This window comes from Penaeus japonicus, unplaced genomic scaffold (assembly GCF_977035675.1).
Source record: "Penaeus japonicus unplaced genomic scaffold, GWHDUDI00000001_assembly GWHDUDI00000018, whole genome shotgun sequence".
NCBI lineage: Eukaryota > Metazoa > Arthropoda > Malacostraca > Decapoda > Penaeidae > Penaeus > Penaeus japonicus.
The window spans coordinates 33,074,930-33,098,818 of record NW_028234420.1 but is presented as its reverse complement, the minus strand read 5'-3'; the positions used below and the strand labels follow the sequence as shown (position 1 = coordinate 33,098,818).

General features: G+C 49.8%; 1 protein-coding gene across 3 annotated transcripts in view; it reads right to left on the bottom strand.

The window, feature by feature from the left end:
• LOC122252815 (uncharacterized) overlaps nt 1–23,889 on the bottom strand; it is a 79,147-nt gene that overhangs the window by 6,488 nt on the left and 48,770 nt on the right. The window contains exons 1-6 of one of the 3 annotated variants that reach the window (XM_086546878.1): nt 22,013–22,289; nt 3,513–4,096; nt 2,293–2,463; nt 1,729–1,981; nt 592–714; nt 138–248 (exon numbers count right to left, since the gene is read on the bottom strand). In XM_086546878.1, coding sequence (XP_086403004.1) covers nt 138–248; nt 592–714; nt 1,729–1,981; nt 2,293–2,463; nt 3,513–4,085 — 1,231 coding nt within the window. In that variant the 5' untranslated portion in view covers nt 4,086–4,096; nt 22,013–22,289. Of the gene's footprint in view, nt 1–137; nt 249–591; nt 715–1,728; nt 1,982–2,292; nt 2,464–3,512; nt 4,097–22,012; nt 22,290–23,889 lie in introns of those variants that run through there. The other 2 variants (XM_043015481.2, XM_086546880.1) reach the window with 2 other exon arrangements.

The following is a 23,889-nucleotide window of genomic DNA, read 5'->3' as shown; positions in this document are numbered from 1 at the left end:
ATACATATATAAAATCTTCCCAAACAGTTCTTTATACAGAAAAAAATAAAAATATATATATATATAAAATTAATAAATAAATAAAACTCAGATACATAATCAACTCTGTTTGACATAAAACAAGTGAGCTGACTAACCTGAAGTGTTGGAGGCAGAGGTCGAGGTGCTGAACTTGTTGGAGGATGTGACTGAAGATGGCGGAGTTGCTATGTCTGTATCACAAGAGCCCAGGTCTGGATCAGCAAGCACTAAACAGGAAAAAACAAGAGACACGGTCATCTTTTCGAAGGGCCAGAGAGGGAGGTCTAGAACTCGAATCCAACGTATTCACCATTATCTGACTGGATTATCTGTCACATACTAATACATCCAACTGTTTTCTCATTCACTGAATGTGCCTTGCTACTTATATACTGTATATTTATACTGCATCTTAACTTATGCCTCATTCACATATCTTATCATCCTTCTCTATCTTTTCCCACTTAAACAACTTGATTCCTGTTTTCCCTTTCTTTCCCTAGCCCATTTCTCTGCCTTCATTACACTAACTACCCCATTGGCAGCAACTACAAAGGTGAGAGGGCTTACGAGAGAATCTATGGTGCCTTGTGAGGAGACGTGAGCTCGTGCCACCTGGGGAATCGTCACACACTGAATCACACAGGCGGGTGATCTCGGGTGTCGATCCACTGAGGCTGTACTGAATGCCACCTAGGTAGAAGAGAACAGTCGGGTAAGGAGACTATGTTCTTACCAGTTTGCTGAGAGAGAGAGAGAGAGAGAGAGAGAGAGAGAGAGAGAGAGAGAGAGAGAGAGAGAGAGAGAGAGAGAGAGAGAGAGAGAGAGAGAGAGAGAGAGAGAGAGAGAGAGAGAGAGAGAGAGAGAGAGAGAGAGAGAGAGAGAGAGAGAGAGAGAGAGAGAAGAGAGAGAGAGAGAGAGAGAGAGGAGAGAGAGAGAGAGAGGAGAGAGAGAGAGAGGAGAGAGAGAGAGAGAGAGAGAGAGAGAGAGAGAAAGAGAGAGAGAGAGAGAGAGAGAGAAGAGGAGAGAAGAGAGAGAGGAGAGAGAGAGAGAGAGAGAGAGAGAGAGAGAGAGAGAGAGAGAGAGAGAGAGAGAGAGAGAGAGAGAGAGAGAGAGAGAGAGAGAGAGAGAGAGAGAGAGAGAGAGAAAGAGAGAGAAAGAGAAAGAAAGAAAAAGAGAAAGAAAGAGAGAAAGAAAGAAAGAGAGACAGAAAGAAAGAATGAAAGAAAGAAAGAGCGAGAGAGAGAGAGAGATACTTTTCCCCCTTGTACCAACCTGTGAGTTTGGAAAATAATTACCCTTCAGTAACTCTAAAGCATTCTGGCAATTTCAAGTAGTCACTACAGCAAGGTATTCATTCACTAATTTCTATGAAATATTGTAACATTCCTTGCTGTTCTTACAGCACTTTCCAGCACTTTCTCATTCAAACCTTATGGACAACTTTAAATTCCATTTACAAATTGTTAATCCTAACTTACTTTACAACAAAACCTATGAATAAAAATAAGAGAAATAAATATTTCCTTCTAACTGCAGTTTATATATCAAATTCACACTCTTTCTGAGGGTCTTTTGCAATATGAAAAAAAAAGCACACAATCAACAATGACAAACAGTTCTACCACATTAGCAGTGATTTATAATAGCATAAATAAATAAATATACATATGTAATACAAATTGTTCAAGGAATTCCATTACTCACTTGATTTTGAAGGTGGAGTCAAGTCTAAATTGTTGTTTGTGGTGTTGTTCAAGTGTGTGGTGGAGGTGCCGCGGCGCAAGACGTTGCGTCGGTGTCGGGAGGCGTTGGTGGCCTCAAGCAGCAACCTGTACCACTGGTCCAGCCCCGACTTGGCCCTGAGGAGGACACGGCCTTCCCGAGGGAGTGCCAGGGCCAGGGCAGGGCCACCACGTCGATCCTGCCACTCTACACACTCCACACTGGCTAGGTTGACCTGCAGGAGTATAAATTTGGTTAAAGGTTGTTTAGAAACTGGGGGGGTAGGAGGAAGGGGAGGAAGGAGACGGAGGGAGGGAGGGAGGAGAGTGAGAGAGAGAGAGAGAGAGAGAGAGAGAGAGTGAGTGAGAGAGTAATGTTCTACTAGAGGATATATCTGTGAACACAAACCAAACTAAAGCAAATGCTAAAGTAAATGGATGATACAACATAAGACCCACAACTGTTGATAGAGAAACTAACAACATATTTCTATCCAATAATAACAATTTAACATAACACACGAACCAATCCAATGCACGTTCTCACCTTAAAGATAAATGATCCCATTTCTGAGTACTTGGTCGATCCCCTCCGGAAGCACGCCAGGTAGTCCCTCGTGAGCACAAAGTAACGTTCTTTCCACCTTGAGAAGAGGCGGTCACGTGCCTGGAGCAGAACCCCTTTACGCAGCGCTGGTACCGACACAATGCCGTCCTCCTGAAATGTTGATGCCTGTATTAGAAGCAAGTTTTGATTCTTGAATTAAAAGAAGTTTATTAGGAATGAAAACTTGTTTGCTTGGCTCTTTGGTTTGGAATCTGTGTGTCTGTAATATTATATTTTATCTTTTGAAAATGTTTCTTTTCATAGTTTCAAATAAATTACTGTTAGAAGACTAACACAACATGCAACTATAAAATAGCATGTTAAATCATTTAGTAACAATGAATAGACATGGTGACTAATCTTACTAAAGCACAGCAGGAAATCATTGAAATATGTGTAACAAACATTTCAAGGAATTTATATCAAATGGCTTATCAACTATGTGTCAAATTAAATTGAAAAATTAAACAATTATTGTTATTTTGTGTTCTATGTACCAGGAGGAGAAGGAGGAAGCAGTAAGGAGGGGTGGATGGATGGATGGATGGATGGAGGGAGGAGGAGGAGGAGGAAGAGGAGGAGGAGGAGGAAGAGGAGGAGGAGGAAGAGGAGGAGGAGGAGAAGGAGGAGGAGTGAGGATGGAGTAGGGGGTAAGGGGTAGGGGGTAGGGGGTAGGGGGTAAAGGGGGTAAAGGGGGCAGAGGAGGAGGAGGAGGAGGAGGAGGAGGAGGAGGAGGAGGAGGAGGAGGAGGAGGAGGAGGAGGAGTAGGAGTAGAGGAAGAGGGTATGGTGAGAGGGGAAAGGAAGGGGAGGGGGGTGGAGAAGGAGGAGGAGGAGGAGGAAGAGGAGGGGGTGAGGAAAAAGGTAAGGGGGAAGGGAAAGGAAGGGGAGGGGGGGGGAAGAGGTGGAGGTGGAGAAGGAAGAGGAAGAGGAAAAGAAGAGGAAGAGGAGGAGGGAGGAGAAGGAGGAGAAGGAGGAGGAGGAGGAGGAGGAGGAGGAGGAGGAGGAGGAGGAGGAGGAGGAGGAGGAGGAGGAGGAGGAGGAGGAGGAGGAGGAGGAGAAGGAGGAGGAGGAGGAAGAAGATGAGGAGGAGGCGAAGAATCACCGAGAGAGGCGTGTCAGCCGGAGTCCCAGCGGCCCTCCCGTGGCTGCCCCACGCACCTGGTCGAGCTCGGGCGTGGCGGGCCTGAGCGAGTGCTGCGACAGGGACGAGATGGAGCGAATGAGCACGTGCGGGGGCGTGTAGGTGAGCTGTGCCTCCAGCCCTCCAGAGGCGCTCTTGCTCGGCGTGGCCCCCTTGCTGCCGGGGCTACTGCTGATGCTCCTGCTGCTACTGCTGCTGCTACTGCTGATGCTGGCCTTGGTGATGGTTGTGACGTGGGAGCTGGCCCTGGAGGTGAAAGCAGGGCCGGGCGTGGAGCCTGTCCGGGAGCCCAGGGTGGTCCTCGGCGGTCCGGAGATGCTCGTCGTCCTGACCGTCGGTGTGGGCTTCGTGGGCGTCGAAGCGGTCGTCTTGGTCACGCCGTTGTTGTTGTTCCTGCTGCTGCTGCTGCTACTGCTACTGCTGGTGCCGTTGGTGGTGCCGTTGGTGGTGCCTCTGGGGGCGTTGGGGGGGCCTCTGGTGGTGCTGGGGGGGCCTCGCGTGCCGTTGGGGGTGGCGGCCTTCGTGCCATTGGTGGTGGCGGTGGAGGAGCGCCCTTCCCCCCCTCCGCCGTTGGAGTTCTCCACTAACATCCTCAACACGTCTGTTGGAGAAAGGGAAATTAGCCTTCGCTGGGAGAGGCGCGGGCGGGGAAGAGGGAGGAAACACTTGCAGAAATGAGGCAAAGACAGACGGACGTTAAAATATGAACCAAAATTACACCCAAACTAAATCAGATAAAAACCAAGAACAGAAATACAGCACACACACAAAAGCGCCAAATGGCTGCAGGGCGTTGCAAGCACATGCCGACAGAATCTCAAACGAACTCCTCGCAGCTGTAAGACAATTTTTTTCCTTTTTTTTTAGGGAAACACCTGCCCTTCCTCGCTACTCCCTCCCTCTCTCTATTTCTAACACGATACCATCATCCGTGGATACCGCTGCCACACAGGTAGTTGACTTCAATAAAAATATATATAATACTAATAACAAAAAATAAAAAAGCAAAAAACAAACAAATAAAAAAATGCGGTAATAAGAGGAACTGTTCAAATATTTATCAGTATCATCCTCCTCCTCCTCTTCTTCCTATTTCCTTCTCCTCGTCATAACAATACAAAAAGCCTCCTCTTTCTTCTTCTACCTCCCCCACCTCGTAAAAAAATAACAAAATACTAAAAACAAAGAAAAAAAAAAACACCAATAACGCACACCTGGTCGCATCAAAACGAATGTTCACCACACATGCATTATTCAAGACTTGATCTGATAACAAGAAGCCTAAATCCAGCATTACATCCCCCCCCTCCCCCTTTCCCCCCACGACCCACCTTGTAACGCACTCAAGCCCACCTGCCGAGCTATAACAGCCCAGCCTTAGGGAGAATTTTATCGTTATCGTAAGAAAAAAAAAAAATGCTATGAAGATGGAAGGCGGGAGGGAGTGGAAAAGAGAGCCACGCGCGCAGGAGGAAACCGCTCTGACCAACCTTCCCCCCAACGATAGAAGAGCATAGGAGAAAGGTAGAGAGAAGGAGAAGAATAAAGATAATAACCCACCAACACACACTTCACCCCCCCCCACTACAACACACACATCTATTTAAACTACATCGAGAAAGAGAGAAAGAGAGAGAGAGAGAGTGAGAGAGAGAAGGAGTGAGCTGAGGGAGATGGAGGATATAGAAGGAGAGAGAGAGAGAGAGAGAGAGAGAGAGAGAGAGAGAGAGAGAGGTAGGGGGGGAGGTAGATATGAGGTAAAGAGAGAAAGAACAATTAAGAAGAGGTGGGTGGATTGGGAAGGAGAGAGGGAAAGGGAGAAAAAATGAGGAAAAGGGAAAGGGAATGGGAAAGAGAAAGAGGGAGGGAGAAAAAATGAGGAAAAGGGAGAGAGAAAAAAAATGAGGAAAAGGAGAGAGAGATGAGGAAAAAGAAAGAAAAATAAGGGAGGGGAAAATAGGTAAATAAAAGAGAGAGAGAGAGAGAGAGAGAGAGAGAGAGAGAGAGAGAGAGAGAGAGAGAGAGAGAGAGAGAGAGAGAGAGAGAGAGAGAGAGAGAGAAAAAACAAAAATGAAAGAACAGAGAATCGATTGTAAGTTAAATATAATACATAAAACGCAAGAATCAAGCCCCAGCCACCACCCTACACACCCCCCCTCCTCCCGACCTATTCCGCCCGAGGTAATAGCGTCGCGGTGGACAGATCGGCGTGCTTACCCATAGGCCTACCCTCGGCCTACCCGTGCCCGCCCCGACCATTTGTCTTCCGCGCCGCCCCGGGTCCTGCTCGTGTGTTACGTGGCGATAGGGTCACTTCGCCGGGCCATATGGGGTGAAGGGAGGGGGGGGGGAGAGGGGGAAGGGGGAGAAGAGAGAGAGGGGGGAGGGGGAGAAGAGAGAGAGAGGGGAGAGAGAGAGAGAGAGAGAGGAGAGAAGAGAAAGAGAGAGAAGAGAGAGGGGGGGGTGGAGAGGGAAAAAGAGAGAAGAGAGAGAGAAGATGGGAGGAGAAGAGTAGTGAGTGGGAGAGAGAGGAGAGAGAGAGAGGGAGAGAGAGAGAGAGAGAGCGAGAGAACGAGAGAAAGATCTGCGGGGACGGGGGGGGTGGGGGGGGGGGGGGCGAGGCAGAGGAGGGGGGAAAAGAAAAGAGAGGACGAGAGATAGGACCAGAGAGAGAGAGAGCAGAGGGGGAGGAGAAGAGAAAGAAGAGAGAGAGAGAGGAGCTGAGAGAGAGAGAGAGAGAGAACAGAGAGAGAGAGAGAGCGAGAGAGAGGAGAGTGAAGGAGGAGTAGGAAGGTGGCTCTGAGAGAGGGGGGGGGGTAGGGAAAGGAAGAGTGGAGAAAGGAGGGAGGGGAGGGAAGGGAAATGAAGAAGGGGGGAGGAAAAGAAGGGAGGGAAAGGAAAGGAAAAGAGGAGAAAGGGAGAGAGGGAAGTAGGGAGGATAAGCAAAACGTAGGGAGATGCAGATGGAGAAACAAGGAATAAGGGTAAACAGAGGGGAGGTGGAAGGAACAGGGAAAGGAAAAGAAAGAGGAAGAGAGGAAAGAAAGGATGAGGAGAGGGGGGGGGGGGTAAACAGGTGAAAGGGAAGTGGGGGAGGGGGGAGGAGGAGGGCAAAGGGTGGAACCTCATGTTGTTAAGAGGGACAATAACATGTTAACAGGGTGTTGTCCCTTACGTTACGCATGACGTTACCTAACGCGAGGAGGTGACGACTTGTTATCGAGCACGCTGCGGGCTAGCAAGTCGTGGGATCATGTGATTCGCACAAAGAGGTAAATAAAGGCGGCGAGAAGGTTAGTTCTGCCCTTCCCCTATATCACACGGCTACAGACACAGAGCCACACACACACACACACACACACACACACACACACACACAGAGCCACACACACACACACATCCGTTCCTCTCGAGCCCTCACACCTGTGGCCATTTGGACGGCTACACTTGTCTTTACACATAATTAAGCACATCACGCGGAGGAGGAGCCGTGTAAGTCCCATGTCCGATGTTGGTTGCTTAAGCCTAATCAAACACACAAGTATTAACAAAATGAGAGGAAGGGAGTGAGTGAGAGAGGGAGAAGAGAAAGAGGGGAGAGAGAGAGAGAGGGGAGAGAGAGAGAGGGGAGAGAGAGAGAGGAGAGAGAGAGAGGGGGAGAGAGAGGGGGAGAGAGAGAGAAGAGGGATAGAGAGGGGGACGGGAGAGATGAAGAGGGGAGGAGAGAGAGAGAGAGAGTGAGGAGAGAGAAGAGAGAGAGGGAAGAGAGAGAGGGGGAGATAGGGGGGGGAGAGAGAGGAGAGAGGGAGAGAGAAGGAGAGAGTGGTAGAGAGGGAGAGAGAGGGGAGGAGAGAGAGCGGGGGGGAGAGAGGAAGAGGAGAGGGAGATTGGAGAGAGAGAGAGAGGACGAGGAGGAGAGGAGGATGAGGGGAGAGAGGGAAGGGAGGGAGAAGGGGAGAGAGAGAGATGGAGAGAGAGAGGGAGAGAGGAGGAGAGAGAGAGAGACGGCGGAGAGAGAGGAGAGGGGGGAGAAGAGAGGGGTAGGGAGAGACAGGGGGACAGAGGGAGGGAGGACGTGAGAGGGGGGGGAGGGAGGGAGAGAGAGAGAGAGAGAGAGAGACGGGGGTGAAGAGAGGGGATGAGAGAGAGGTAGAGAGAGAGAGGAGAGAGAGAAGAGGAGAGAGTGAGAGAGCGAGCGAACGAGAGGAGAGAGCGAGACCCGAGGAGTTCCTTGAGAGATAGAGGAGGGGGAGAGAGAGAGAGAAGGTCGCCGCGCCAGCTCGCGCGCGCTGGGGTTGTTTTGGCGGAAGGAGAGCGAGGGAGGGGAGAGAAGTGGACAGAGAGAGGGGGAAGAGAGAGGGGGAGGGACTGTTGAGAGAGAAAGGGAGCGGGAGAGGGGAGAGGGAGCGATAGAGGTGACGGAGGAGAGCGAGGGGAGGCGATGGGGTGGGGATGGCACCGAGAGAGGGCCCCGTCCTCCCGCCCAAGAGAGGAGAGGAGAGAAGCGAGGAGAGAGGAGAGAATAGAGCAAAGACAGAAGAGGGAGGAAGATAGAGGAGGGCGGGAGCCAAGGGATCGGGAGGGAGGGAGAGAGAAAGGGAGGGGTGGAGAAGAAAGAAAGGAAGGGATGGAGAAGATAGCAAGGAGAGGAGAGAAGCGAGGAGAGAGGAGAGAATAGAGCAAAGACAGAAGAGGGAGATAGATAGATATATAGAGGAGAGAGAGAAGGGGGGGGGATCGACCTCTGCCTCATCTAAACTCGCGCTTCTCATTACCTCTCATATATGCCTAACCCTCGTCCTCCCTTCTTCTCTTTCTTCTTTTCTCCCTCTTCTTCCTCCTCCTCATTCGCCTTCGCTTTCTCAAATGAGGTACAAAAACGGCTCTTTACACCCCGTCAATGTCAGTTTCTTTGATGCAATGCTGCTGCCAGAGATTGAAACAGGTGCTTTTTAGGTGTGTTTGTGTTTGTGAATGAGTGAGTAAGTGAGTGAGAGTGAGATTGAGTGTGTGTGTATGTGTGTGTGTGTGCGTATGTGTGTGTGTGTGTGTGTGTGTGTGTGTGTGTGTGTGTGTGTGTGTGTGTGTGTGTGTGTGTGTGTGTGTGTGTGTGTGTATGTGTGTGTGTGTGTGCGTGTTTGTGTGAATGTTTGAGTAAGTGAATGGGTACGCGTGAGTGAAATAAAGTAAAGAAATAAAGGAGTAAAGTAAGAAAGGTAGACACAGAGATATAGATATATAAAGAGATACATAGAGATAGATAGAGAATCAGTGCGTGAGTGAACGAGCATGCGCGCGCGCGTATCCCTGCCTCTGTTGCTTCCACGTCCATGAAACACCAACACTCCAATCCACGCGAACCCCCTTCTGGGCTGCCTCGTCCCCGCATCCCGCCCTCCGACCTCCGTCCCCGAGTCCTTATAGGAGAGGTCCCGACACACAGGATACACCGCAGATAAGGCAAGGGAGCGAGCGGCTGGCTGGCTGCTGGTCCCGGCGCGACGACACGACACGCACCAAGCACTAATAGCCCAGCACCCTGGTCGCTCACCCCCCACCCCTCCACCTTCCCACCTCCTCGTTCTCAGATAGGAAAAGAGTGAAAGAGAGAGAAAGAGAGAGAAAGAGAGAGAAAGAGAGAGAGAGAGAGAGAGAGAGAGAGAGAGAGAGAGAGAGAGAGAGAGAGAGAGAGAGAGAGAGAGAGAGAGAGAGAGAGAGAGAGAGAAGGGAGAGAGAGAGAGAGAGAAAGAGACGAGAGAGAGGGGGGGATGAGGGGAAGAGGGAGGTGTGGAAGAAAAGGGGGAGAGGGGTGGGAGGGGGGGGGGGGGGGGAGGCGGAGGGAGGTGGGGGGGGATAAAGGGAGGGAAGGAGGGAGAGAGAGACGGGATGGCGGGCGCGCGCCGCGCGTGTTTTAGCGTGCGTGTGTTTGTGTTTGTGTGAGCGTTTGTTTGTACCTGTGTGAGTGCTCGCATTAACGCGTGTGTTTCTCCGCGCGCGTGTGCGTGTGACCTTGCCCTTGCCTTGTGAATATCATCGGCGTGCCCCGTGCCCTCTGGATACCTTGTGCCCCCCCCCCCCCCTCCCTTTCCTCCGCTACCTGCGCCTCACACGATAGCCTTCACCGAAAGAACTAACAAGGACTGACTAACAGGACTGAGTATACCTAGGTCCTCGTCTTCTATTTCTCTCTCTCTCTCTCTCTCTCTCTCTCTCTCTCTCTCTCTCTCTCTCTCTCTCTGTCTCTCTCTCTTTCTCTCTCAAGGTTAGAGTACTGCCTTCCAAACAATCTTATCTCCCTTGCCTGCGCGTTTCGTTCAACTGTACTCCTAACCCGCACAACAAGCGACCGCGCAAACATACTCAAATACATATATACATACATACATACATGCATACATACAGATACATACATACATACATACATACAGATACATACATACATACATACATATATACATACATATATATGCATACGTATACATACATACACATACATAAACACGTTCAAGTTTCTAGAATCCCTCAACATAACGCCAATATGGACGAAAGGTATATTAAAATATACAACAATGAGAAAGCAACACCAATAATTACAAATATTGAAAATACTTCCACAATCAATTTGCATAACAAAAAAGGGATAGGGAGGGAGGGAGGGAGGGAGAGAGAGAGAGAGAGAGAGAGAGAGAGAGAGAGAGAGAGAGAGAGAGAGAGAGAGAGAGAGAGAGAGAGAGAGAGAGAGAGAGAGAGAGAGAGAGAGAGAGAGAGAGAGGGAGGGAGGGCGGGAGAGGGGGGGAGGGAGGGAGGGAGGGAGGGAGGGAGGGAGGGAGGGAGAGAGGGGGAGAGGGGGGGAGAAGGAGAGAGGGAGAGAGAGAGAGGCAAGAGAGGGAAGAGATGAGAGAGACGAGAGAGAGAGAGAGAGAGAGAGAAACGTGAGAGGGAAGAGAGAGAGAGAGAAAGAGAGAGGAAGAGAGAGAGAGAGAGAGAGAGAGAGAGAGAGAGAGAGAGAGAGAGAGAGAGAGAGAGAGAGAGAGAGAGAGTAATGCAGAGGCAAAAGGAAATGATGATGATAGTGATTAGGATGGCGATGATGATGACAATAATAATGATGATGATGATGATGATGATGATGATGATGATGAAGTTGATCGTGATAATCGTGGTGAGGAAGAAGCGGAAGGTAAAAAACGAAAGCAGATGAAGAAGAAAAGAAAAAAAATAAGAGGAAGGTAAAAGGAAGAACTGAGCAGAGAGACGACACAAAGAGGACAAAGAAAGAGGAAGAACGAGACACGAAAGGCCTTCTCAACCAATCCTCTTCATCTCAACATCCCCTCCCCTCCCCCTCCCCCGCCTCCCGCACGCTCTTTCTCCCTCTCATTCCCCTCATTCGGCCCTTCCCCCCTTTCCCTTTCCACTTCCCCTCACTCAGCCCTCCTCTCTTCCCCCTCACCTTCCCTTCCCTTCCCCTCCCCTTCCTCTCCCCTTCCCCTCCTCATGCCCCTCCCCTCTCCTCCCTTACCCTTCCCTTCCCTCCCCTCCCCCCCTTCCCTTCCCCTCCTCCTCCCCTCCCCCTGCCCCTCCCCTCCCCTTCCCCTTCCCCTCCTCCTGCCCCCCTCCCCCTGCCCCTCCCAGCCTGCGCGTGACGTCAAGGTGAAAACCAAGTGATTTGCTGTTTCATGGAAACGCTCCGGCCAACCTTCACCTCTGGGCCTCCAGCTCTTGGTTTCTCCTCTTTCTCCTTCTCCCGTTCCCTGCTTCTCTAGTCATCTCTTTTCTCCCGTTCTGTTTCTCTCTAATCAGCTTTTTCTCCCATTTCCTTTCTCTCTAAATCATCTCTTCATCTCGTACCCTGTCTCTCTAATTATCTCTCTCTTTCGTTCCCTGCCTCTCTTATTATCTCTCTCTCTCTCTCTCGTTCCCTGCCTCTCTAATCATCTCCTTCTCCCGTTCCCTGCTTCTCTAATAATATCTTTCTCCCTTTCTATTTCTCTCTTATCATTTTTTCTCCCATTCCCCTTTTCTCTAATTATCTCTTCACTCGTTCCCTGCCTCTCTAATCCTCTCATTTTCCCGCTCTCTCGCTCCCTTCCTTCTCGACTTCCTTCTACTCTCACCAGCCCTCCCCTCCCTCCCACGCTTTCCCACCCTCATCCATCCTCCCTCCTTTACCTCCCCTACTCCCCTCCCACCTGGCACTTTCCCTCCTATCCCCCCCCATCTCCCCATTCTTCCGTGACCCTCTCCTCTCCTTCTCTCCGATCCTCCCTTCCTCCTCCTCTGTCTCGCTCCTCGTCATTCCCTCCTCCTCCCGCGCTCCTTCTTTCTCCCTCGCCAACGCACAGCGAATCGCAAAACGGCAAAAAATAATTCCCAGGCCATGAAAGCGAGACGAAGCGAGGAACCGAAACGCGGTGTTTGTTTAGCGAATTCTCTATCGAATAAATAAACAGAATGCGCGTCTGCCCTTTCACTCTCACAATAATGAGAGAGAGAGAGAGAGAGAGAGAGAGAGAGAGAGAGAGAGAGAGAGAGAGAGAGAGAGAGAGAGAGAGAGAGAGAGAGAGAGAGAGAGAGAGAGAGATACAGAAAGAAAGAGAAAGTGCGAGAGAGAAAGAGAAAATGCGAGAGGGAAAGAGAAAGAGCGAGAGAGAAAGAGAAAGTGCAGAGAGTCTCTGTGTTGAGGGGCGGAGGGGGAGAGGTGGGAAAGGGAATAGAGTAGGGTGAAAGAGAAAATGCGGAGAGAGAGGGAAAGAGAAAGAGCGAGAGAAAGAGAAAAAGAAAGAGCGAGAGAGAAAGAGAAAGAGCGAGAGAGAAAGAGAAAAAAAGAGCGAGATAGAGAAAGAAAGAGCGAGAGGGGTGGTTGGAGAGTGAGGAAAGAGAAAGAGCGAGAGGAGATACAGGCTGGAAAGAGGAAAGAGCCGAGAGGGGAGGAGAAAGAGAAAGAGCGAGAGTTGGGGTGGGAGGGGCCGAGAAGGAGAAAAGCGGAAGCGAGATGGGGAGAGAAAGAGCGAGAGAGAAAGAGAAAAAAAGAGCGAGATAGATAAAGAATGAGAAAGAACAAGATAGATAAAGAAAGAGGAAGAGCAAGATAAAGAAAGAAATAGAAAGAGCGAGAGAGAAAGAGAAAGAGCGAGAGAGAAAGAGAGAGCGAGAAGGAGAAAAGAAGGAGAGACATGGTCGGAGAGGCATTCGGGTGAGGTTATGGATGAGGGAAATTGAGAAGATGGAGCAGACACGACAGAGGACGGGGATTCATAGTCATCAGTTTGCGAAAATCGAGGAGGAAGAAAAGATGAAGAAGACGAGGGTGAAAAGGACATAGAGGATGTAGAAGAAGATGGTGATAAGGAGGATAAGGAGGTGGAGAAGGAGGAGGAGCAGGAGAAACACTGGTGGTGTGAAGATGAAGAGGAGGAGGATACAGACGAACTAAAATAATAATAACAAAACATGGACATGAACATTGCGGAAAATAAGGAGTACGAGCTCATAAGAATCACAAAAAATCACTTACATCAAATATGAATTTCTATACACCATAATGTTTCTACTATCAGCTGATAGCACAACCCGGGACAACGTTTCTCCCATCAGCTGATAGCATAACCCGAGACAACGATTCACCCATCAGCTGATAGCATAACCCGTGCCAACGTTACACACATCAGCTGATAGCACAACCCGTGCCAACGTTACACCCATCAGCTGATAGCACAACCCGTGCCAACGTTACACCCATCAGCTGATAGCACAACCCGTGCCAACGTTACACCCATCAGCTGATAGCACAACCCGTGCCAACGTTACACACATCAGCTGATAGCACAACCCGTGCCAACGTTACACCCATCAGCTGATAGCATAACCCGTGGAAGAAGGTTTCTCTCATCAGCTGATAGCACAACCCGTGCCAACGTTACACACATCAGCTGATAGCACAACCCGTGCCAACGTTACACCCATCAGCTGATAGCACAAAGTTACACCCATCAGCTGATAGCACAAAGTTACACCCATCAGCTGATAGCACAACCCGTGCCAACGTTACACCCATCAGCTGATAGCACAATCCGTGGCAGAACGTTTCTCCCATCAGCTGATCAACACAGTCAACAAGAGTGCTTAGCTGCAGTTCCCCTTTATCCCAAGGAGAGCTCTATCCTGTAAAAGCACTGCCACACCGAAGCTACTATCAGGTCGCATTACATTTTAGTACATTGGGCACGAGTGGTACAAGCCCGACGCACTTAGGAGAGGTGTAATCTATGGATAGGCCTACGCTACTCGGTTACACATTTGAATTTCTTTGGTTAGGCTAAAAGGTTTCGGATGTTAATATTCCGAGAGGGAAATCAGCATGGTGGATGGGGGAGGGGCAGAGTGAAAGAAAGAGAAAGAGAAAGAGAAAGAGAAAGAGAAAGAGAAAGAGAAAAAGAAAGAGAAAGAAAGAGAGAGAATCTAACCTACCCTAACCTAACTCTCTCTCCCTCCCTCACATTTTACTGCCGCTCCGCCTCGCTCGACAGGTAGCCAATCAAAACCGGCCAGGCCTCCTTAGCCTGTCTAGTCAATCACAGCCGCTCAGTCAAGACAGCTGACCAGTGAACTAACTGACCGATGACTGACTAACTAACTGGACCCCCCTAGTTAGGCGTCCAGGTAGGTGAAGAGAAATGCCTCCCCCCCCCATCCCATCCCCTACCCCCAACGAATTCTTCACCTTTTCCCTTCCCCCTCCCTCCTCCCCCCTCCCCCTCCCCCTCCCCCAAAGCCAATTACAGAGCAGCAACGAATTTTGGAAAACCTTATCGAGAGGTTATCATCCAAGCACCTCTCCTGGCGGAAAGGACACACACACACAAACACATGTACTCAAGGACGGACGGACGTAGGTACATACATACATACAAATATACATACAAACATACATACATACACATACATATACATACATACACACACACACGCACAATATATATATATATATATATATATATATATATATATATATATATATATATATATATATACATATATACAGTAGAGGAGGAGGGGGGGAAGACGGAGAAGGAAGAGGAAGAAGAGAGAGAAGAAAGGGGAAGTACGAAGAGGAAGCGAAGGCGAAAAAAAAGACAAAGACATATAAAAGAAAACAAAGCAGAACGCCTAGACCACCAACCCTTAAGAAATAAACAAACAAACAAACAAAAAAAGCAAAAAACAAAAACAAAAACAAAACAAGCAAACAGGCAGCCACACCACTCGAGGCACAAGACCAAGCAAGCAAGCAAGCCACGCCACCCGCGCTATCAGGTGCCCGTGAGTGCGTGGTGGTGCGTGGCGTGGTGCGTGGCGTGGTGCGTGCGGCAGAGTGAGTGAGTGGTGTTCGCCATGAATATGCATACCAGCTTTATACCCACTAATATTATCCATTACGTGGCCACAAGCCCTCCTCCTCCTCTTAACCCCCCCCCCCCCCCCTACTACCTATTAACTTCTGGCACCCCTCCCCCCCCGACGCACACACACACTCCCTACCTTTACCTAATCGAGACACCATCCTTTCTGTCTTTCTTTCTTTTTAAGTTTCTTCTTTTTTTCTATCTTTATCTTTATCTTCTTTTTCTCATTTTGTTTTTATCTCTCCCCTCTGGTACCCTTGTCTGTCTCTCTCCCTCTGTCTGTCTGTCCCTTGCCCTCTTCCTCTTCCTCTCTCTCTCTCTCTCTCTCTCTCTCTCTCTCTCTCTCTCTCTCTCTCTCTCCCTCTCCCTCTCCCTCCCTCCCTCTCTCTTCTCCTCTCTCTCTCACTCTTCCTCCCTTCCCACTCTCTCTCCCTCCTCCTCTCCCTCTCACCCTCCCTCCCTCCTCTCTCATTTACTCCCTCCCTCCACTTCTACTCCTTCCCATCCCTCTCTCACACTCCCTCCCTCCCTCTCTCATCCTCCCTCCCTCCCTCTCTCATACTCCCTCCCTCCCTCTCTCATACTCCCTCCCTCCCTCTCTCATACTCCCTCCCTTCCTCTCTCATACTCCCTCCCTCCCTCTCTCATATTCCCTCCCTTCCTCTCTCATACTCCCTCCCACTCTCTCTCCCTCCCTCCCACTTTCTCTCCCTCCCTCCCACTCTCTCTCCCTTCCTCCCTCCCTCTCTCATACTCCCTCCCTCCCTCCCTCACTCTCTCATACTCGCTCCCTTCCTCTCTCATACTCCCTCCCTCCCTCCCTCTCTCCCTCCCACTCTCTCTCCTTCCCTCCTTCCCTCTGTTTCTCTGTTTCTCTGTTTCTCTGTTTCTCTCTCTCTCTCTCTCTCTCTCTCTCTCTCTCTCTCTCTCTCTCTCTCTCTCTCTCTCTCTCTCTCTCTCTCTCTCTCTCTCTCTCTCTCGGACATGCCCTCGAGGCACGGCCGAGCTAGCTATCCTCCCCGCCCGACGCCCCTGCTAAACAGCGGAGGCTTATTGAATCACCTGTGACGCACGCCCACTTCAGAAGCCTCTTGTACAGTGGGTTACATGGGCGGAGGGGGGAGGGATGAAGCTTAGGGGGGGGGGTAGAGGGAGAGAGAAAAAAAGAGAAAGAGGAGGGAAGGAGGGACGGGAGGGGGGAGATAGAGGAAAAGAGAAAAGTAGGGAAAAGGAAAGGAGGAGAGGAGGGAAGGAGGAAAGGAAGAGAGATGGAAATGGAGAAGGCACGGGTGAGGCAGAAGGGAGGGAAGGAGGAGAGGGAAAGGAGGAGAGAGGGAGGGAAGGAAAGAGGAAAGAGGAGAGATGGAGAGAGAAAGGAGACGGAGGTGGGGGGCTGGAGAGACGGGAGGGAGGGAGAGTGAGAGGAAGGATGGATTATCTCATCATTTTCTTTCTTTCTTTCTCTCTTTCCCTCTTTCTTTCTCTCTATTTCTGGTTGCCTTCCTTCCTATGTTTGCCAGTCTCTCCTCCCCTTCCTTCCTCTCCAATAATCTCTTTGCAAGAAAGGTCCTATGCGTGCGTACGTGCGTGCGTGCGTGCGTTCGTGGGACAGCGAACGGCGAGGCAATCCGAATCCCCGGTCACGTGACGGGCCAGCTGGTGCCGGCTGTCACCCGCGGTAACGCGATCGCTACATGTCCTTCCGCAGGTGGTGTGTGTCCCCCCCGCTCCACGGGATTTGTGAGGGCTGGGGGTAGTGGGAGGGTGAGTATGAGGGCGAGGGTGACTGAGGATGAGTATGAGGGCGAGGGTGACTGAGGATGAGTATGAGGGCGAGGGTGACTGAGGATGAGTATGAGGGCGAGGGTGACTGAGGATGAGTATGAGGGCGAGGGTGACTGAGGATGAGTATAAGGGCGAGGGTGACTGAGGGTGAGTATGAGTATGAGGGCGAGGGTGACTGAGGATGAGTATGAGGGCGAGGGTGACTGAGGATGAGTATGAGGGCGAGGGTGACTGAGGATGAGTATGAGGGCGAGGGTGACTGAGGATGAGTATGAGGGCGAGGGTGACTGAGGGTGAGTATGAGGGCGAGGGTGACTGAGGATGAGTATGAGGGCGAGGGTGACTGAGGGTGAGTGTGAGGGTGGGGGTGAGGGTGAGGATTAAGATGAGGGAGAGTGACCGTTGGGCTGAGTGGGGCTGTGTATGAGGGTGAGGGACTGTCAGGGTGAGAGTGAGGCTGAGGCTGAGGGTTAGGAAGGGGCTGAGCGAGAGTGTGAGTAACTGTGAGTAGAAAGGGACATGAGTGGGAGAGTGAATGCCTGTGTGTATGCTTGTGTTTGTGTATGTTTTGTTTGAGTGTGTGTCAGTGATGTATCATCATGTGTCAGCAGAAACCTGGAACGGAGGTTAGCTGACATTGAGGAAGCAAACAGATCCTTGAGACACATGCTGACAAAAAGCTGACAAGAGCTGACAGACAATTATCCGACAAGCAGGAGGAGCTAATCAGCAAAACAGACACACACACGTGCGCAAACACACACAAACCCACTAACCCACACACACACACACACACACACACACACACACACACACACACACACACACACACACACACAACACCCCCCCCCCCACACACACACACACAAACCCACAAAACAATAACAACAAAAGTGGAGCCAACCATCCCGAGAACTGGCGACAAAACGAAAAACAAAACTTTAAAAAAAAAAAAAAAAAAAAACAGCAACGAAAACAAAACAAGAACACACAACCCGGAGAAACGAAACGAACGACCCACCGCCGAAACGAGCCACAAGAATCAAGGACAGGCTAGAATCCAGATAACATGAACCAGAATCAGAAGCCAGGGAGATGGAAGGAAGGAAGGCAAAAGGAGCCGGAGAATGGGAGGGACGAAGAGACATGGGATAGAGGGATGGATAGGTGGACGAAGAGAGATGGGATGGTGGGATAGGAGGAAGGAATGGGTAGATGAAGGGGAAGGGGAAGGGGAAGGGGAAGGAGGAAGGGGTAAGAGGAAAGGGGAGGGGGAAGGGAACGGAGAAGAAAGGAGGATGGGAAAGAAAGAGAAAAAGGGAGAGAGGGGAGGAGGAGAAGACGGAAGAGGAAGGAGGGACGGAAGAAAAAGAGAGAGAAAAAAAAGAAAGAAAGAAAGAAAGAAAGAGAGAGAGAGAGCAAGAGTGACAGATAGAGATAGAGTACGAGAGAGAGCAATTAGAAAGAAAGATAAAGTAAAAGTAGGGAAGTAGGGAGGGAGGGAGGGAGGGAGGGAAGTAGGGAGAGAGGGAAGTAAAGAGGGAAGTAGGGAGGGAGGGAAGGAGGGGAGGGAGAAGGTGACCCAGTGATTAGGCCCGACCCGTGAAAGTTACCCTCACAGACTCCGTGGCGGATGTTAAGGGTGTCTGTGAGCGAAGGAGCAGATTCATCTCCCGGCGTGTCATCTATGGGGCGCTGGGCGGCTGGGGGTCAGATACTCTCTCCTGCTCTTTTTTTTTTCTCTCTCTCTTTCCTTTATGGAGTTTACTTGGAATTTTCTCCTGTCCTTTTTCCTTTTTTGTTTTTTTTCTCTTGCTTCCCCTTTTTGATTTCGCTTTGAATTTTCTCCTCTCCTTTTTCCTGTTTTTTTTTTTCAATCTTCTCTCGCTTTCGATTTTTGCGATTTCTTTTCATTTTTTTCTGTTTTCCATTTTTATCTTTCATTCTCTCTTTATATTTTTTTCTCTCTTTGTCCCTTTCTATTTCTTTTTTGGGGGGATTTCTCTCCTCTTCTCTCTTTTTTTTCTTTCTTTCTCCCGTTCCAATTCTTTTTCCTTCTACTTAGACTCTCTCTCTCTCCCCCCCCCCCCCCCCCCCCCCTCCCTCTCTCCCCCCCCCCCCCTCCCCTCTCTCTCTCTCTCTCTCTCTCTCTCTCTCTCTCTCTCTCTCTCTCTCTCTCTCTCTCTCTCTCTCTCTCTCTCTCCATACTTTGCTTTCTTTTTCTCTTCCTCTCTGTCTCCCTCTGCTTCTTCATTCAATTTTGTCACATCCTTTTTTTTCTCTCGTTCCCCATGCCCATGTAAAATATAAACTAAGAATCTATATTGTCATGAATCCAAACAGTATGGAAGCCCTGTCCACGTCAACCCGATATTTTTATTTACTTGCATTTTTTTGTTGTTGTTTACGAGAATAACAATGGTCGACACTCGCACACAAACAACAACACGGACACTAACAACACCACCAACTCGTACCTACGCAAATGATGATAATTAAAAAAAATACCCGAAACGCAACACTTCCCGCAATAGGCCTATCAGAAGCCTATCAGACATATCTCCCCCCCCTCCCTCCTTCCCTCCCCTCCCATCCATCCCGGACACAACGCACAAACGCACAAACAGAGGACCCAGCGGACAACGGAACGAACGAACGGCCTACGAGAGAAAACGATTTGGCAAATATGGCAGACACCCTGCCACACTTTCACTACGGGGGGTGGGGGATAGGGATGGGGATGGGGTGGGGGTATGGGGTATGGGGTATGGGGGGAGGGGGTACGTACCACTTAGGAGAAACGTATAGGAAAAAAAAAATGTTTTGAACTACAGGTACTCTCCCTTATTACCCCCCCTCCCCACCACCAACACCTCCCTCCCTCCCTTCCTCCCTCGTACCTGAGGAAGAGTGGTCAGGAGGTGGGGTGGGGGAGGGGGGGGGCGAAGGTAACATTCCATCCGAGGTCACATTCCCCCACGCACATGCACATACGAACAAACACACGGAGATCCGCTCGTAAATACGCATATATGTATGCACACACTCACACATACACATACACACACACACACACACACACACACACACACACACACACACACACATCTCCCCTCCCTCCCCCCCTTGCCCCCCCCCCCTCCGCACACGCACAAACGGAGCCATTGTAACACAAGCCCGGAACCCGACGCAAAACTCCTGTTGCCTGCCGGATATATACTCTATGATACACTCTCGACGGCGGCGAGGAGGAAGAAATATAATCAGACGGAGGGGGGAGGAGGAGGAAGGAGGAGAAGGAGGAGAAGGAGGAGGAGGAGGAGGAGGAGGAGGAGGAGGAGGAGGAGGAGGAGTGGGGGGGGAGGAGGGGAGGAGGAAGGGAGGAGAAGGGAAGAGAGGGAGGAAGGGTGGAGGAGGAGGAGGAGGGGGAAGAAGGGTAGGAGGGGAAGAAGGGGAGGGGAAGGAGGAGGAGGAGGAGGGGGAAGAAGGAGGAGGAGGAGGAGGAGGAGGGAGGAGGAGGAGGAGAAGGAGTAGAAGGAGGAAGAGGAGGAAGGTGGAGGAGAAGAAAGGAAAGGAGGAGGGGGTGGAGGGGGAGGAGGAAGAGGAGGAGGAGGAGGAAAATGGTGATGGTGATGATGATGATGATGACGATGATAACGACGACGACGACGACGACGACGATGACGACGATGACGAGAGAGTGCACTGCGTTCATAACGCCGTCCAAATGTTATTCCTAAATTTAACTTGGATTTGGCAAACCTGATTCCCTTTCTTCGAACGAACTCCCAACTCTTAATAACTCTTCTCGGTATCTCTGCCTCGGTCTCCTACCCCTTTGGCCATCCCTCCCTTATTTATCCCACTCTTTCCTCCTCTCACTCTATCCTTCTTACTTTCTCCATCTCTCTCTTTTCTCCCTTTCGCTATCCCCCTGCTCTTCCTCTCACTCTCTGCCTATCACTATACTCTCTCTTACTCTCACCCTCTTTCTTTCTTTCTTTCTCTCTCCCTCTCATATTCCATCACTCTCCGTCCGTCCTCCCATCCCTCTCACACTCTCTTTCCCACTATATCCCTCTTCCCTTTACCCTCCCTCCCAACCCTTCCCCTCTCCCATTCCCTTTCCTTCTCCCCTCTTCCTACCCTCTTCCTCTCCCTCCCGAATCCCGAATCCGCTTACACTCGGCTCGCTAAAAGAAAAAAGGCCAAAATCAAAAGACAGAAAAAAGAGAGAAAAAAAAGAAAGAAAGAAAAAAAAAAGTTCCGAAGCCATTCCAAAATTTAGGATTCCAGACTCGCATCAATAGTCACCAATCATGGCCATCCACTCCACAGGACCCCCCTACCCCCACCCCCAGACCCCACCCCCATCCCCGTATTTCAACCCGTCATCCTCCCCCTACCCCTGCCCCTGCCTCCCCCCCCCTCCCTCTCTCCCTTCCCCGCATCTAACCCTTCCCCCTCTCTCTTCCCCTTTCTTCGTTCCCCTCTCTTTTCTCTTTGTCCCTTTTTTTATTACTCCAATTCCTCTTTCGGATTCTCTTTGGCTTTCTCCTCTTGTCCCTTTCTTCTGATTCTTCTCCCATCTATTCTCCTCGTCTCCCCTCCCCTTCACTCTTTCTCTCCTCTCACTCCTTCCTTGCTCCTTTCTTTACTCCTTTCACCTTTTTCTCTCTTTCTCTCCCTCTTCATATCCTTTCCCTTGTTTCTTCCCAATTTCTCACGATCTCTTCTTTCTCTTCTTCTTCCCCTTCCCCCCTCCTCCCCCTTCCCCTTCCCCTTTCCCCCCTCCTCCTCCTCCTCCTCCTCCTCCTCCTCCTCCTCCTCCTCCTCCTCCTCCTCCTCCTCCCCACCACCACAACCACCACAACCACCGCCACGAGTTCGAAAATAGCAGCGACATAAATCACGTGACATTCGTTTAACTCCCAGGCCATTCGCAACGGTTGCCACTACTCCATCTTGTATCAGAGAGAAAAAAAGGTGGCGTTTTCTATCTCGTTGAGAGATAAATCGCATTAAAAGGGGGAAACGTGGACAGAGAGAAATATAGAATGTTATAACATTGATAAAAATATATACTTTTTTTTTTGTAAAGAACATAAGACAAAAAATATATACCAAAAACATGATAGAGAGAAAAGAGAATGAAAGAGCAGAAAAAAGAAAGAGATAAGAGATAAGAGAAGAGAAGAGAAGAGTAAAGAGAGGAGAGAAGAGAGTGAAGAGTACAGTAAAGAGAGAAGAGAAGAGAAAAGAGAGGCAGAAAAGAGAAAAAAAAGGACTTAGCGACGACGCTCAAGGTTCTACCACAAATCGCTCACCAACAGAAATCCGCGGTCCCGCAAAAGAAGCATAAAAGCGCCGTGTACCAACCTGTAAAGAAAGAAAGAAAAAAACACATTAGATACCTCACCATAGGCATAAACCATACACCATTCACAATCACCAACTAAAAGAGAATGCCTCGGAACCATTAGCAATACGTTCTAACAAGCGAACAATCAATTAATTAGAACTTCATCCACCGTTGCTAATAACACGTAAACCGCGAAACTGAATTATTGACTCGTGTCTTTATCTCAGACGCGCATTACGAACACCAGTCATAGAGACCAATTATTTGTCTTTGCAGCTATTCAACTTGAAAAAATAAATTACATGTATATATACCTACGGTTAGTTCCCTACAACCACTGAATAGCCCGCCCGCCCACCCATAGACAGCCAGAGACACAGACTCACATACATACATACACAAGCACTCTCTCACTCTCTCACTCACTCACTCGCTCACTCACTCTCTCTCACTTCCACATACGCAAACGCGCGCCTCACTCTCACTCTCACTCACTCACTCACTCACTCACTCACTTCCACATACGCGCGCGCCCTCACCACACACAGTCCGAATCCCCCCTACACCTCCCCCTCCATATCTGCCCTTCATCCCCTTCCAAAGGCCACTTACTTCCCCCTCCACCCTCTACTTTACCTCCCCCCACCCCCATTTACCCCTTCCCCTACCCTGCTACATCCCATTTCCCTCCCTACCCCTCCATACCCCCTTCCCCTTCCCCTTCTTCTCCTAACCACCGTAACCTCCACATACGGTCGTAAATCTCCTGTAAATGAAGCCATTCCCCGACCATGTTATCACCGCCCAAGATCTGACCGCCCGCGAGAGCTTCCATCTGGGCGTTCTGTTGCGACAACTCGTGTGTTTGTGTGTTTGTGTGTGTGTGTGTGTGTGTGTGTGTGTGTGTGTGTGTGTGTGTGTGTGTGTGTGTGTGTGTGTGTGTGTGTGTGTGTGTGTGTGTGTGTGTGTGTGTGTGTGTGTGCGTGCGTGCGTGCGTGCGTGTGCGTGTGTGCGCGCGCGCTTGTGTGTGCGTGAGATCTTATTGACAAAAGTAGTATGTTTTCAAAGCTGTGTAGTCAGTTACAAACGGAAATAATTACTTGCATCAACTCAAACTTTTCATAAAATACTTGTGGTATGCCATGCCATCGCTCACCAAGGAAACCGAACCAACCTTCATAACAACGAAGGTTATCTTATTTAATGCAACTTTAGATTTATCTATATCTCTCAACGGTTCCAATGTGCCGCAGATTTTGTTCCTTTTTCTGCGGGTGAGCGCTGGCCAGCCACAAGAGCAACGGAGAGACATCGGTTGTACATTAATGCAAATGACTTGTACCGGTACTTCGCAGTTCTAAACATGTTCGATCATCGACTAATATCTAAAGAAAACCAAAATCAACTTAACAATACTCATTCAAAGTAAAGTTTCAATGCGTCTACGTAGTCAAGATGATATCCAAGAGAAGTTCTAAACGGTTCCTTAATCTCCCATTGAACCTACAGTGGAGGTTGTAGCTAGGATGACCTATAGGGGGGGGGGGTGAAAGATAGCCTAGGGGGATAGCAGGATAGCCCACTGGGTAAGGACGACGAAATAATTCTGAGGAGCCCCCTCTGTGCCTGATCAACATGCGCAGCAACCCTGGGCGCCAGTTCCCATGAGTGATACGAAGGAAAAGATACAATGCAAATACATGGAGTAAGCTACACTGTGCGCGCGGGCGTGTGTGCGTGCGGGCGTGGGGTGGGAGGGATTATGTGCGTAAACATGTTCATGTTTATGTGTCTGGGCGTATGTACGCACGTATATGTCCGCGTGTAGGTATGTAGTGAGAA